Source organism: Gracilinanus agilis, chromosome 1 (genome assembly GCF_016433145.1).
Source record: "Gracilinanus agilis isolate LMUSP501 chromosome 1, AgileGrace, whole genome shotgun sequence".
NCBI lineage: Eukaryota > Metazoa > Chordata > Mammalia > Didelphimorphia > Didelphidae > Gracilinanus > Gracilinanus agilis.
In genome coordinates, this window is record NC_058130.1 from 261,810,087 (window position 1) to 261,825,672 (window position 15,586).

Genomic DNA, 15,586 nt, shown 5'->3' on the forward strand with positions numbered 1-15,586 from the left:
ATATGTTTGCATGAAATTTCTTCAATTGCAATAGTATACCAATTCGTACCCTAACTGTGTAAGTACAGTTTCCATGACTATGTTTGTTTTATGTGCCATCTTTGAAAATGTAAAATCCTTTATTTATTGTACTGAGAAGAAACTGACTTAAAGTTAACCAAAACAGGTTATGTTAGTATGGCATAGTGGGAAAAGTGTTAGACCTACCTTCTAGAGACATCTGAGTTCAAATTTTACCTTCGACTCTTACTAGCTGTGTAAACACTCCTAAGTCAGTTCATTTCCTTGAGTCTCAATTTCCTTTTTTACAATGTTGTTAAGTGGTAAAGATAAAACAATGTATTTAATGCACTACTTGGGCAGCTAGATGGTGCAGTGGATTAAGTGCTGAGCCCAGAATCAGGAAGACTCATTTTCCTGAGTTCAAATCCTGCATCAGACACCTATTATACAGTGTAACTCTATAATCTTAAACCTATTTGCCTCAGATTTTTCATCAGTGAAATTGAGCTGAAGAAGGAAATTATAAGCCATTCTCATGTCTTTGTCAAGAAAACCCCAAGCTGGGTCACAAAGAGTCAGACATGACTGAAAAACCACTGAACAACAATAGCAATGTGCTATATAAATGGTTGTTGTTGTCGTTGTTGTCATTGTTGTCATTGCTGTTGTTGAAGAAGTCTCAAGGTTGCTATTATTTCCCTATAATCCAGTGTTTCGTCACAATAATTCAAACTACACAACTGAAGGCCAGCTTTATGAATTTGTGGAATAAGGAAGATAAAACACGAATAAGTTAGGAAACAGATGATTCTCATAGCAGTAACTGATCTCCATTCTTAGCCCTTGGAAAACTTCTCTTCCAAATACCCCTTTTCAATCCTCTCAGCAGCCCTATGCTTAATTTATATCATAAGCTTATCCTCCAAGCTATTGCTTTTTAGAGGGAAGAAAGTGGATTTGCATTTCACTCCATTCTGCAAATTTGCTGCTCTGCCTGATTTCAACTCCATGGAATAAGATGGCCAAGTAACCCCTGGTCTCTTCCCTTCCCCTTTCCTGATACCTTTTGTGTGTAATCTCCCCTCCTCCCATTAGATTGTAAGCTTCTGGAGAGTTGACGCTATTTCTTTTTATTAATTGTATGCCTGGCACAGAGCAGCCTCTTAATAAACTTCTGTTGGACTCTATTAGATATGTGATCCAGATACAGAAACTTCCACTTCCCACAGTATTATTTAAAATCCATGAAAAGAATAATTTGTATAAACTAAGAAAAATAATTCTAAAAAAATAAAACTTTACAAATCATGTTTAAAAGTGCAATATAATAGAATAAAATAATTTAAAATAAATCTAACATTTTATACAACATTATTTACTCCTAGATTTTTTGGAAAACTCTAAGCTTATGAATTTGGTCTGAAAAATTCCACTTTAAAAATCACATATTTTCTAAAATGTTAAATAATCACTTCTTAACTACTCAAATTAATTTCTTGAATTTTTTAAGCACATGCCACTGTTTTAATAAATGAAAAAAATCAGTTTGTTGTACTTAAAGGATGGTTGAAAGTTTTCCATTGATAATGACCATAACGAAGAGATTTTTCTGTCTTCCTGCCGAATGATATCAAAGTTGAAGATTAAATGATACCTTTGTGGTATAGCTAGGAACAGATTCTGTAAAAAAGGGAAAAAAAAACATTCAATTTTAACTTTACAAATGACTGAAATATATGGCTTAATAAACCCTTCTAAGCATGTTATTACCATCCAAATAAAGAAAAATAACAACCATTGCTTTGAACTAGATGGAAATGTGCCCACAGAAAGGACTGAATTCTAAACAATTTGTAGGAATCTTAAAATTCAAAAGAATATATTCAATTGTCTTGTATCAACAGTAAACAGCTCCAAAAAGTTGGTGATCCATAGAAACTCACTGAAATAAAAGTCAGAGTCAATTACATTGGATAGGAAGTGCATTCAAGAAAGTGAAACTATTTACAATTTTTTTTAATTTTGAAGACAATAGCAATGATAACAACAACAAAAAGCCTGGGTGTCACTTAAGATCTCATGGGTAAATATTATTTTATTTTGTATATGACACTATAAACATTTATTACATATAGCAATTATATTATTTTATTATAATGTGTCCTATATTACATATAATTTGGGTTATTTCTTTCTGCTACGCATAATTCATATTTAATGAGGTTATTTAAATATTTAATATAAATTAATATAATGTTAAATATGGATATTTAACAAACACTTCATTGTTCATTTGTATCCCTTTCTGAACTTCCTTCTGCTTATATATATACACACATATAAACATAATCAAAATCATAATTAAAATTCATCATTACTCTTTTCTTTCTTTTCTTCCTTTTTTTGGAGGTTTGGGGGTAGGGATGTATTAAAATCATTACTTATACATCTACACCAAAAAAAAAGTTAAAAACCTCTCCTTAGAGAGAACATATTCACATGTTAACTGTATCTGAAAGTCTGATCTAGTCTATTACCTCTATGTCAAGAAGTAGGAAACATCATCAGTCTTTTAGAGTTTTGATTGGTCAATGCATGGATTATAGTTTTTAAGTCTCCCACATTTTTTTCTTTGTGTTGTTGTATTCAATATATAAACTGTTCTCCAGAGTTTGATCACTTCTCTTTACATTTAAACAAGTCTTTCTAAGTTTTTCTGAATCCCTCCCTTTCATCATTTCTTATAGAATAATATTTTGCCGTTATATTCATGTCCTATAGGTTTTTTTTTTCAGATTTCCATAACTGATAAACACTTTTGTTTGCATTTCCCTTATTAAGGATTTGGAGCATTTTTTACATTCAGTTGTTAATAACTTGTCATTTCAATAGTGAGTCAATACAGGATGGGAAAAGTAATGATTAAGAGAGCTTGAATAATCTAACTCAACATAACCTATTTACCATATACATATACATCTAATAGCTACTCACAAAGACCATGTGAAGTAATAGTGGAGGTTAGATCTATATTTGTGGAAGAAAAACCAGGACTGATGTAATATTAGATGCTTAAAATATAACTAAGTCTTAGGAAGGGCTGATAAAAGTATAGAATCCATTTAAATAATTGTTAATTTAATGCATTCCAGTTAAATTAATACTTTTATCAACTATATATGTATCTTTTTTATCTTTATGTTGCATTATACGTTTATGAATAACATGATGTAATAGGTTAATAATAATTCATTATATTAATATCTTATGATTAGTTGAATCCTACTCTTGTCCACTGGGCAGGGACTGATGTATAAATGGAATGAACCCTGGATGATACATCGTAAGACCTGTTTAAATCCTGGTTCTGCCATTTACAATGTGTGCTTTCTGGATAAGTCCCTCAATTTCTTTGAATCTTTTTTTCCTCATTTCTAAAGTGAAGGGTTTTGACCTCTAAGGTCCCTTTTAATTCTAAATCCAATGATCTTATTTATAACCTCTCTGAGCATATAAATGAAGTCCATTAATTTGATTATCCAAAAAAAGGTATTTTTTAAAGATATATTTAGTTCAGTCAAAAGATAAATGTTTTTAAAGAATGTATTTATTTAAACTAAGGAGATAATGAAATTATTAACATGCAAAATTATTATTCAGAGCACATGACTTACCTCAATTGACAGAATTAGATAGAATAACACTTTTTTTAAAAAAAAAGATATCCGGCCTCAGCCACTTCCCAGCTGTGTGACCCTGGGCAAGTCACTTGACCCCCATTGCCCACCCTTACCAATCTTCCACCTATGAGACAATACACCAAAGTACAAGGGTTTAAAAAAAAAGGGAAAAAAAAGATATCAATCTTTAACAAAACCAAGAAAATGGTAATCATAGAGTTCCTGAACTTCAATTTTTTTTAAACCCTTGTACTTCGGTGTATTGTCTCATAGGTGGAAGGTTGGTAAGGGTGGGCAATGGGGGTCAAGTGACTTGCCCAGGGTCACACAGCTGGGAAGTGGCTGAGGCCGGGTTTGAACCTAGGACCTCCTGTCTCTAGGCCTGGCTCTCACTCCACTGAGCTACCCAGCTGCCCTTCAAATTTTTTTAATAAAAAAGTCAGTAGTATAACTAAAAGAGCAAAAACAAGATGAGTTCATTTTAGTCTTATTTAAAAACCTAATGAAAAATTCATTTTAAAAAAGACTTTCTTTACCTACTCCAATGATGTAGCAGGATGACACAGATCTCAGAGGCAAACCACAATCCTATTCTTCAAGGGGAGTTTTGTCTTATTACAATTGTATCCTTAAATTTCACTGAATCATACAGAGACTTTACTGAATCACACAGAATGTTAGAGATGGAAAGGGCCCAAGAGACCATCTAAATAACTTCAGAGCATAAAGATTTCAGGGAACAAAAAAGAGTTTGAAGAAGTTGAAAAACATACTGAACTAAGAATGTGATAATGAATTAACTAAGGTTGCATCTTCATTAACTCAAGAGTGTATAAAAGAATGCAGTCCACATTTAATTAGACCTGAAATTTCCAGGCCCAGTAACCTCCATACCCCTTCCTCAGTGTTTACTCTAAGTTATGAAACAAGTTCAATATTAATCACATAATAAAACTCCTGAAAATTAAAAATACCTTCAGAAAATGGAATGTATTTTTAACTTTTTTTAAATAGGCAAATTATATATGCTCCAAGGATATTTCCAATCTCAGTTTTTCTCTCAATGCCAACATACCTTTCCAGAAACATATAAGTATAATATTTTAAATGAACACTTCAAACAATATAATAGAATAATGGTGTATGACATATAATGAAAGGTCATTAAAGTAGGAATAAGGGAATTTGGTTTTTAGGCCTAAATTTGCCACTGACAATTTGTATAATTGTGAACAAGCCCTCTAATTTCTCTGATTTTAGTTTCTCCATTGAAAAATGTCTTGTTGGACTAGATAATAATAATAGCATCTGACATTTTAAAAGTTCCTTAAGATTTTTAAAGCTCTTTAGATATATTATTCATACAAAAGCTCTTTGAAGTAGGTGCTTATGATATTCCTGTTTTGCAGAAACAGAAATTGAGACTCAAAAAAGCTGAGTCACTCAGTGAAGTAGAGGATAAAATGCTTTACTTCAAAACAAGAAGACTTAAATGCAAATCCTCCCTCAGACACTAAGTGTCCCAGGGGAATCATTTAACCTCTATTAGCCTGTTTCCTCATTTGCAAAATGAGGAAAATAATAACACTTACCTCAATAATAATTAACAACATCTATTGTTACTACCCAAAATTAGATAACACATGTAAAATGTTTTGCAACCCTTAGAGTGCCATACTAATGCTTAACTGTTCTTATTAGTTATTGTAGCCCAAATCACAGAGCTAAAAAAGTGTTTAAAGTGGAATTTGAACCCAGGTCTTCCTGACTTCGATGTCATCAATCAATAAGGATTTATTATATACCAGGTGCGCTCTCAACTGGAGAGAACAGTATAAAACATGAAACAATTCTTACTTGTAAAGGGCTTCTATTCTTTTGGGAAAGACAATCTGGCTCAGGGGATAGTGCATTGGTACTGGAGTCAGGAAAACTGGATTTAAATCCATTCTCAGACACTTCACAACTGTGTGACCCTGAATGAGCTATTTAGCCTTCTTTCACTTTGCTTTCCTCATCTGTAAAATGAAAATAATAATAGCATCTATTTCCTTGGGCTCTTGTGAGGATAAAATGAGATAATCTGTTCTACATACAAGCACTTATGATGTATTGAAACATACTGGGCATGTAAAAAATAGAAGATAATTTGGAATACGGAGCTCTAGCAGTTGAGGGAATTGATAAAAACTTCAGGTCATGTAGATTAAGAAGGAACGAAGACCTTAAGTGAAGTGATGGCTATATGAGTAGAGAGAGAATGTCAGGTATAAAAATGCTGTAGAGAGAGCAAGGACAAGATGTGACAATTGATTGGATTGGTGGTATGAGACAGAGGAAAAGCCCAATGTGATAAACCTGAGAGATTGGATGAATGGAAATATCTTCAGTTGAAATAGGGACATTCAGCAGACAGGATGTATTTGGAGAAAAACATAATGAATTCTATTTTGGACTTGTTGAGTTTGAGATGTCTCTGGGATAATCAATAGAAAATGTCTATAAGACAGTTGGTAAAATATGACTAAATGCCAAGAAAGACAGATTCAGTCAAAAATATAGTTCTGTGAGTTGTCTACATAGAAATGATGATTAAGCATATAGGAATTCGGGGGAACGTCGAGAGAGAATATATATAGAGAGAAGAGAATCAAGGAAAGATATTTAAAGAAAGCCCAGTTAGGGAGCACTCTATGAATGAGAAGCTAGCTAAGCAGACAAAAGCATTCGTTTAGATGAGTAGGAGGAGAATAGACGGGAACAGTCATACACATTCACACACACACACAACCATCCAAAGAGAGGAGAGAGTATACAAAAGGAGAGGGTGCCCAAAAATGTCGATTCTAACAGTTTCAAAGGATGAACACTGAGGGGAAAAACTAAGAGACCACTGTAAACTTAGGGGAAAAAATTATTTGAATGATGAAATCAGAACCCAGATTTCAGAGCTGAAGGATAAATAAAACGAAGAGAAGTGAAAGCTATAAGTGTAGAAAGCTCTTTTTTTAGCTCCTAGAAATGCAGTTGATAAAAGAAGAGGCAAAGGATAATAGCTTGAAGTAAGACCTAGTGAAAATTCATTTTGTATTGTATTTGTTTTTATTTTTAGATGGGGAAGAATTGGATATTGTTGAAGCCTATAAGCAAAATGCAGTATATAAGAAGAGATTAAAGATTACATCTTGTAAAAAATCCTTTTTTCCCCTTTGAGTCTCAGAAAATAGTTGTTGTTCGTTACTTTTATCTTCTTTTGGGTAATTTCTAGAATTACTATACTTTTTGATACTAGTCGATGTTTTTTTTTAGTTTTATTTTTTAATGGAGAAAAACATATTTCTTTCCCCATACCTGAAAGAAAAACAAAAACAAATTCCTTGCAACAAATCTGTACAATCTAGTTGTGTTATTAAACTTGACTGTGTTCAAAAAGCATATTTCTCATTCTGTGCCCTAAATCCAATGCCTCTGTCAAGAGGTGAATGACATATTTCATCATTAGTCCTTCAGATTCTGGCTGATCACTGTTTTTATAATAATTATTACAGTTTTCAAAGTTGTTTATCTTTACAATGTTGTTTTAATATATACATTATTCTCCTGGTTCAGTTTATTTCATTCATCAGCTTGTAAAAGTCTTCAAAACTTCATATAGTATAAATTGTTTTTCTTCTTTATGCTATATCAGTTCATAAAAATCTTTAGATATTTCTTTGAAATCCTCTACTTCCTCATTTTCATAATCACAAAGAGCCTATCTACTTAGAAAAGAACTCACTCTTTGATAAATATCGCTGGGGAAATTAAACAGCAAGAATGAAGAAATTTGATTTAGATCAACACTTCACACTTCATATCAAAATAAGATCCAAATGGGTAGTGACCTAGACATAGAAGGTTGCATCATAAACAAATTTAGAAAAACATGGAAAAATATCTATCTAGTGTCTTGATAGAGGGGAAAAGGTTCATGATTGAAATACGGATAGAGTTCACAGAAGATAAATTAGATATTTTTAATTAAATTAAATTAAAATATTTGGGGCAAATACAATAAAGCTAGGATTTAAAGGGAAAGCATTTATTTTGGGAAATTTGTAGCAAGTTTCTCGGCTACTACCAGTTTTGAGGTAAAAGATATCACTACACTTTCTCCTTCAGTTTCTTCATCATTCTTAAGTCTAATGTGAATTTCTGAGTGTTTCCTAAAATTGATATGAGGGAACTTGGTAGTTTGTCCCTGGTTAGGTAGCCATACTGTCTTAAAGTCTCAAGATTGAAAATTTGAGAGTAAGAGATAGAATCAATGAGAGGCTTGGTAAGATGCAGATTAAGTGATGATCAATAATGGCAAAGGAGAATAGTAACATTCTTTTTTTAAACCCTTACTTTCCATCTTCAAATTGATACTGTGTACTGTTTCCAAGACAGAAGAGCAGTAAGGGTTAGGCAATGGGGGTTAAGTGACTTGCCCAGGGTCACACAGCTAGGAAGTGTCTGAAGCCACATTTGAACCTAGGACCTCCAATCTCTAGGCCTGGCTCTCAATCCATTGAGTTATAATTGGTCCCCAATTCCCCCATTAAGAATTACTCCCAAGGACATTCTTAATGGGGGAAAGTATTAGCAAAAGTTTGAAAGTACAAGTGGATAATGAGTTTTTCAATGGTAACTTAAAGCAGAGGGACCATTATGAGATTGGCTAACCACCAAGTGGACATTTGCTGGAGGATCTTGATGATCTGAGGAGTTTAGCTTTGACTTATAGTTGATAAAACACCGAAAGAGAGTCATGGGCAGAGAAAAATAGGTTTTTAAAAATATTGCGTGGTCATCTATTTAAAAGATGTACTACAATAAGAATAGACCATAGTATGGTGCAACAATGCAATAATGACATGTTGAGGGTCTAGGTTAGGGAATAATGAAGAACATTATACTTGAGAACTGGCAGGACCTGGTAAGTTATTATCATGAGTGAGAGCATGAGCATTCCATCCATTCTATCCATTCACAGCACATAGACTTTCTAGGGTGATGTCTCTTCAGGCTTTTAAATTCCACAGTAGACTAAACAAGCTCTTCATAGTCTTGTTTCAGTTTTGGAAAGAATGGAGATTATGCCTCTCTTTACCAAAAAAGATTGAACTAGAGGCAGAAAGCATGCTGGAGCTAGCTTCAACTGGCTCTCTAGAACTGATTGATACATTTTCCATCTGATAATTATATCTTGGAATCAGGAAATGAATCTACATTATTCACATATCTGAGTGGAAAATAGCTAGGATTTATGCAGTGTTATATGGTTTGCAAAGCACTTTACATATAACATCTCATTTGATCCTCAGAACAACCCTAAGAGGGAGTTGTTATCATCATTTCATTTTATAAATGAGAAAACTGAGGCTGAGGGAGATTAAATGACTTTCTGAGGGTTACACAGTTAGTATACATCTGAGGCAAGATTCAGGTTCAGTACCTTCTGATTCCAAGTCCAAACTTCAGTTCTCTGTGCTACCTAGCTGCTATTTGATTTTTCCTTTGTCTTTATCCATGACTATGTAAGGGTTAAATTAGAAGTTTTTGACAAAATAAGAGAGAAGCTTTTAAGAATTTAACAATTTAATATAATTAAAACAGAGATAGTAAAAGAATATAGTAAAATGAATACAGTAAAGGAGAGAAATATAGGAAAGTTAGAGAAAGAAAATTTCCTAATGTCTATATTAGTTATCCTATACCTACCTATAACTAGTTATAATTACTACCAAAAACTGCCTATATCAACCTATAACTAACAATCACCTCACAAAGTTCCAACCCAATCCAGCGCAATCAATGAGTGTTTAATCCAACCTCAATTAGATCTGTCAACGAAGACCAGCAACCTTCCAAAAAGTTCAAGAAAGATAAAACCTAAAAGCCCAAAACCCAAAAACCCAAAGTCAAAAAGCCCTCTCAATAAGCTCAGGCCTGCCTTTATATTCCAGCAACTAAAAGCCAACCACCAACCCAACTCACTCCCAGCCATCAACTTCCCTGCAACTGCCAGCCCTAACTTTCAACAAATGACCCCCACCCCAACTGACTGGCAGCCTTTTATCCCCCCTTTTTACCTCACTTCCTGTCTCTATGGTTCCTCCTTTCTGTCTCTATGGTTTCTATTTCCTGTCACTGTGGGCTGATTAATCCCTACACATCTCTATGGTAAAAGAATCTCCAGATCCCCTGTTAAATTAAAAAAAGAAATAAAGAATTTCTTTTTACAACTAAAATCTACCATGTCTTGCCAAAACTCAAGTGTAATGATCTTTACTATTCTCTAACCTACACCCTTAACAAATCATTCTTTTATTGTTGCCCCATACTATGGTCTATTCCTTATTCTAGTCCATCTTCTAGATGACTAGATGAGAATTGTAATATAGATGAGATTGCAATCTTTTAAAAACACTCTTTTTTCTCTGCCCATGACTTTCTTTCAGTGTTCTATCAACTATCAAGTGAAAACTAAATTCCTCAGCCTAGCATCAAGATCCTCCAGCATGTGTCCACTTGGTGCCTAGCCAACCTCATAATGATCCCTCTGCTTTAAATCATCCTTTAAAGGCTTATTATTCACTCATACTTTCATAATTTTACCAATACTCTCCCCCTATTAAGAATATCCTATTGGGAGTAGCTGAGTTGTTCAGTGGGTTGCAAGCCAGGCCTAGAGATAGGAGGTCCTAGGTTCAAATCTGACCTCAGACACTTCCTAGCTGGGTGATCCAGGGCAAATCACTTAACCCCCATTGCTTAGCCCTTAGTACTCTTCTGCCTTGGAACCAATACATACTATTGATTCCAAGATGGAAGATAAGGGTTTAAAAAAAAAGAATGTCCTATTATTTCCTCTCTGCCATCAATGTCCATTACTTAACCTACATGCCTTTTGCAGTTTTCCCCAACTAAATTTGCTCCACATTGATCATTCCTTGGTTGGTATTCCATAGCATTTAAGGAACATTGCTCTTTGGTCAACTGTAACTAGCTTATATTATCTTGCTTACAAGTCTTCTCTTCATCCTTCTGAAGAAAAATTTCTTTCCTATAGCTTTCTTACAGAGCCTACTTGGCTAGTTGGCTGTTGTCCTCCATACTTGAAAAAAAATGCCATTACTGATGATGTCTTTGCACTCACACATAAACTGGATTTAAGTACAGCAGAATTACCAAAAATAATCAGGTTCACTTTCTCTTTCAGAATTGTTCAAGTCCAGTGGCAAGACAAAAGTCAGGAGAAGTGACCACAGCCTAGTATGCAATGGATGATTTGCCCTCTTTGATGTCTGGCCAAGCTCTGAGCACTCCCTAGTACTTGCTTTAGTCACCTTCCTGGCCACTGGAACAAATTGTTCTCATCTACCCATTCTTTGGGGGAAGTCTTCATATAACGACATGTTTGAAGCTTGTTGGTTACTCTCAATCTGGTTTAGCTCTCCTGCTTAGGCATTTTACTAGAGGGTGACCTCTGTGGAAGTTAAGGCTCCTTGGAGCCATAGGTGAGACCTGGGTGTTAGGTGGACCCCAAAGGAAGAAAGCAGCCTGAAAAGAGTCCTCACACCAGAGTTGCTAATCTTCCTTAAATATTTCACACCTCACAGGGCCTACTATGGTTCTATATATACCATTTGTTTATAAATGCATTATTTGTTATCTAGAGAATGCACCTATTTACTGTTGATAAATTTTGCTTAGGGACTCCAATTTGAGTTATACTGCATCACAGAATAATAGAACCTGAGACTTGGAAGAGATCTCAGAAACCCTCTAGTATGATGCATCCCTAAAAGGACTTCTCACTGTATCATTCCCACCTACTGGTCATCTAGACTCTTTGAACACATGTCTTGAGAGGGAACCTACAATTTTCTGGGGCAGCCCATTACACTTTCGAATAGCTCTGATTAAGAACTTTTGTTTTTTTCTGGCATCAAGCTTAAATTTTTTTCTTCACAATTTGCTCCTCACTTTTCATTTCCTTAAACCAATGGAAAGAATTTCAATTCATCTTCTTTCTGACAATCCTTCAAATGCTAAAAGTCTGTGGCTTTTCCATGAAGTCTTTGTTATCCTGCTGTATCACTGGGGACAGTAAGAACAATGCTTTCTTTAAACAAATCTTTCATTAGATTTTTGAATAAAACCAAAATTAGCTCTCTTGTATTTCTGTGCCCTTATTTATAAAGAATGATATCTTAAAAAAAATTCTGTCACTGTATCTTAGCCTGTCAATTGATTAAATTATGTGCTCTGAGTAGCACTGAAATATAAGATGACCAAATGTCCCATGAAATGAGGTTTCTTTCACCTTTAGAATCATATAAAATCAACTCTCCTGACTCTGTTACTTGTTTCCCCAAGAGACTCTTCAAAGAATTATTATGGGGAAAACACTTTGCAACTAATATAAAGCTCTCTACATGTGAGTTGTTATTATTATTATTACATTTTCCTCTAGTCCTTTTTTGGGTCAAGAGAAAAAAATATTCAATTTTTCACAAGAAGAAAATGACAAAGGCTACAAAGAACATTTAAAAATATTCTATTATTTCAGTTGTATACTTATGAAACTTATCCAGAAATATGATAAAGTCAGCTTATGCTAATTTCTGAAAACCAACTGTTAAATTTTTGGTGTAAGCATTTACATTTCAGAAATCAGCAAAATACAAATCAGGGATTATTTTATTGTTTTGTTGATTGTCTAGACTTAAAAAAGTGAGAGAGAAAAAGTTAATGAAGATTAAACTTAAAAACATGTCAGGCATAAATTTTTGTTTTTCCCAGAGAGATAGTTATTAAACATTTGCCAGAATATCTTTTCCCATGGTCCAGCTTCCAACTTCACTCCAGGTCCTCTGAGCTCAAATGAATATAACAATTTGATGAGTTTTCCAATATACTCAATAAGATAATAAGGAAGGGATTTTCATTTGGATGTGTCTAAAAATGCTGTGAGCATGTCTACTGCTGTGCTATTCATTATATTTCAAAGAATTGAGTTGTCTAAGATTGACTAATAATCACCTGCTTTTCCCTGTTGCTCAAGCATGGGGGCCTGATCTCAAGCTAGTATTTTAAGTTTAATATTCCAATATGAATTCTCCAGGAAAAGCTCCTACTTTGTCCATGTTTTAACTCATGTCAAATGTCCCAAACATGGGTAATAAAATATTCCCTTCTGAACAAATGTTCAAAGTAACAAATACATATAATAGAAGAGCCTTTATTTCATTCTTCAGGAAATAAATAAAATGGAAAGGACTCCCATCACAAGATACAGAAATACCCAGAGGGAAATTGAAAGTGATGTTCCTACAGGACCACTTTTCGACATTCTAGGGAGGCCCTCTTTCCCTCCCACATAGCCATACACACAGTCCCCTTATTCAACAACCTCTTTCCCATTAGAGCTGAACTGTCTTTCCTTTTACTGGCTCTGTTCTCCAAATAGACAATCTTCTTCTTTCTTCTTGGAGTATACTGTATCAAGAAATTCCCTCCCCTCTTTTAGAAGGTCAAGTGTCCAAACTGTCTAAGTCTGACACATTATCACCTATGAGACAACTCCCAAAGCTGTGATTCCCCTCTTGGGCAAAGTGGGCTGGTATATATCTATTTCTGCCATGTGCTTCTTCAGGAAATTCCTCAGTGACCTGCTAACTACCAGCTGTTGATCTGGGAAAATCAGCGCTAGTCTTCAGTCTCTCTGACCTGCTTAGAAAGCAGAAAGGCAGAAGGTGGATGGGAATTCGAGATCCAAAAACTCTCCTCCCGGGTCACCTGGGCAAGTATTTGCAGCTTGTTGTATTCTTCAGCTACAACTCACCATTAACTCTCTCTGCGTGTGAAGAATCTTCACACGGACAAGAGGGGCTTCCCCATTCCTCAATCCACCTGGCTCCAGAATACAGGTTCATGATACTGTGTTTTGGTCTGAATTGTGTAGGTAAAAAGGAAGTCTAAGAGAGAACAAAAAGTTCCCTTTTATAGACCACAGGAAGGGATGGATGATTCCCAATCCATCACAGAAAAATAGGCTTAGAATTGAAAGGGAAATTAGAAGTCATAGAGTCTAGCCTCTTCAATTTTTTTAAATTTTAATTTAAACTTTTACTTTCTCTTTTAAAAATGATACTAAGGATTTGGTTCCAAGAGAAAAGAGTAGTAAGGGCTAGGCAATGGGGGTTAAGAGATTTGCCAAGGGTCACACAGCTAGGAAGTGTCTGAGGTCACATTTGAACCCAGGACATCCTTTCGCCGCATCTGGTTCCCTATCCACTGAGCCACCTTGCTTTCCCTTCTCATTTTTTAAAAATAAATAAGTAAAATGAGCCAGAGAGATTAAGTAACTTACCAAGGTTAACATTAATGAATTTGAACTCACTGATCAGGATTTAGCCCAAATCTCTGAAAAATAATCAGTGCACAACACCTTAAGAGCAAATATGCTCTTTCTTCATGGAGAACTATCCCTTAGAAGTTTCTAGCTGGAGGCCCATGTGCCTTGTAAACTCAAGTTAGTGGAGAATTCATCAAATGGGTCAGAGAACAGGGACTGCCTTTTGCTTTTCTTCATATACCCAACACTTAGCTCAGTACCTGGTACAGTAAATGCTTAATAAATACTAATTGACTAACTACCCTCATCTAACTAACTACCCTTTTATATTTCTTATAATTTTATAGTTTAATTCATTTAATTCCTAATGTTTAAGCCTAAGAGTTACATATAATTTTTCTTTATCTTATTTCTGGAAGCCTTGACAGATTCTAATAAATTACTTTTTAAAATCAACTTTATAAATATTGCTGAATATGGCTAATAACCTAGCTATCCTATTTTATCAAATAAAACTTTAGAAGGTTATCAATCATATAGAAACATTCTTTGTGAGAAGTCACACGAGTTATGCTTTCTGAGTACAATTTCATCTTTCCTGTATTTTTTGTCTTATGAGGGAACATACATCCCTGTAGAATATGAAGGGAGCATATAGAACACTGGACTTTGCCCAAATTTGCAATTTACCAAAGATTTGACTAAGATAAAGTCCTCAAACTCAATTTTCTCATTTAAAAATGTGGATAGAATTATTTGCTTTTCCATGATTGTAGTGAGCAGTAAACTACTTTGTGAATTATATTCCCCTACTGGAAATATGTCGAAGGTTCAGGACAATCCTGTAGTCTACTGAAATTGTTTACCTTTTTTCTCTCCTCTCCTTTAGTACAATCCCCAGCTTTCAGAATTACATAATCACAACTTTTCCATCCAGTTTCCATTCTGCCCTAATCACAGTGCAGATTTAGAGGGGCCTCTACTCTCCATGTGACTGAAGTCACTTGAAAAATTGGGCTCCAGTAGGGGTGGGAGTCCTTTTCTGCCTCCTCTTACCCACATCTAGCAGCGCTCTCTCCCTCAGTTGGGGCTCCTGAAGCTTCTTCCCAGAATGGCCTAGAGACCCTGATGTCTTTTCCACAGGGAGCTTCCTCACTTCTTATCTCTAACAAGATTTTACCTCCCCCTCCATTGGGGTGATGGAAAAAGAGATTGCTCTTTGAGATTCCAATCACACAGAACCCCTTTAGTCCTTGAGTCAAAATGTATTGGGGATTTCTATTCTGATCTACAGGTACGTGTTTGGAGAGAGACAGACAGAGAGGGAGAGAGACAGACAGAGAGGGAGAGAGACAGACAGAGAGAGAAGAAGAAGAAAGAAGAAAGAAGAAAGAAGGAAGAAGAAAGAAGAAAGAAGAAAGAAGAAAGAAGAAGAAGAAGAAGAAGAAGAAGAAGAAGAAGAAGAAGAAGAAGAAGAAGAAGAAGAAGAAGAAGAAGAAGAAGAAGAAGAAGAAGA

At 34.8% G+C, this 15,586-nt stretch overlaps 1 protein-coding gene across 1 annotated transcript in view; it reads right to left on the reverse strand.

Moving 5' to 3' along the window:
* Window positions 1-1,617: 1,617 nt before the first annotated feature.
* LRRC2 (leucine rich repeat containing 2) overlaps window positions 1,618-15,586 on the reverse strand; it is a 206,874-nt gene continuing 192,905 nt past the window's right edge. Inside the window, exon 9 of the mRNA XM_044661335.1 lies at window positions 1,618-1,683. Within this exon, the coding sequence (XP_044517270.1) occupies window positions 1,634-1,683 (50 nt within the window). The 3' untranslated portion in view covers window positions 1,618-1,633. The remainder of the gene's footprint in view (window positions 1,684-15,586) is intronic.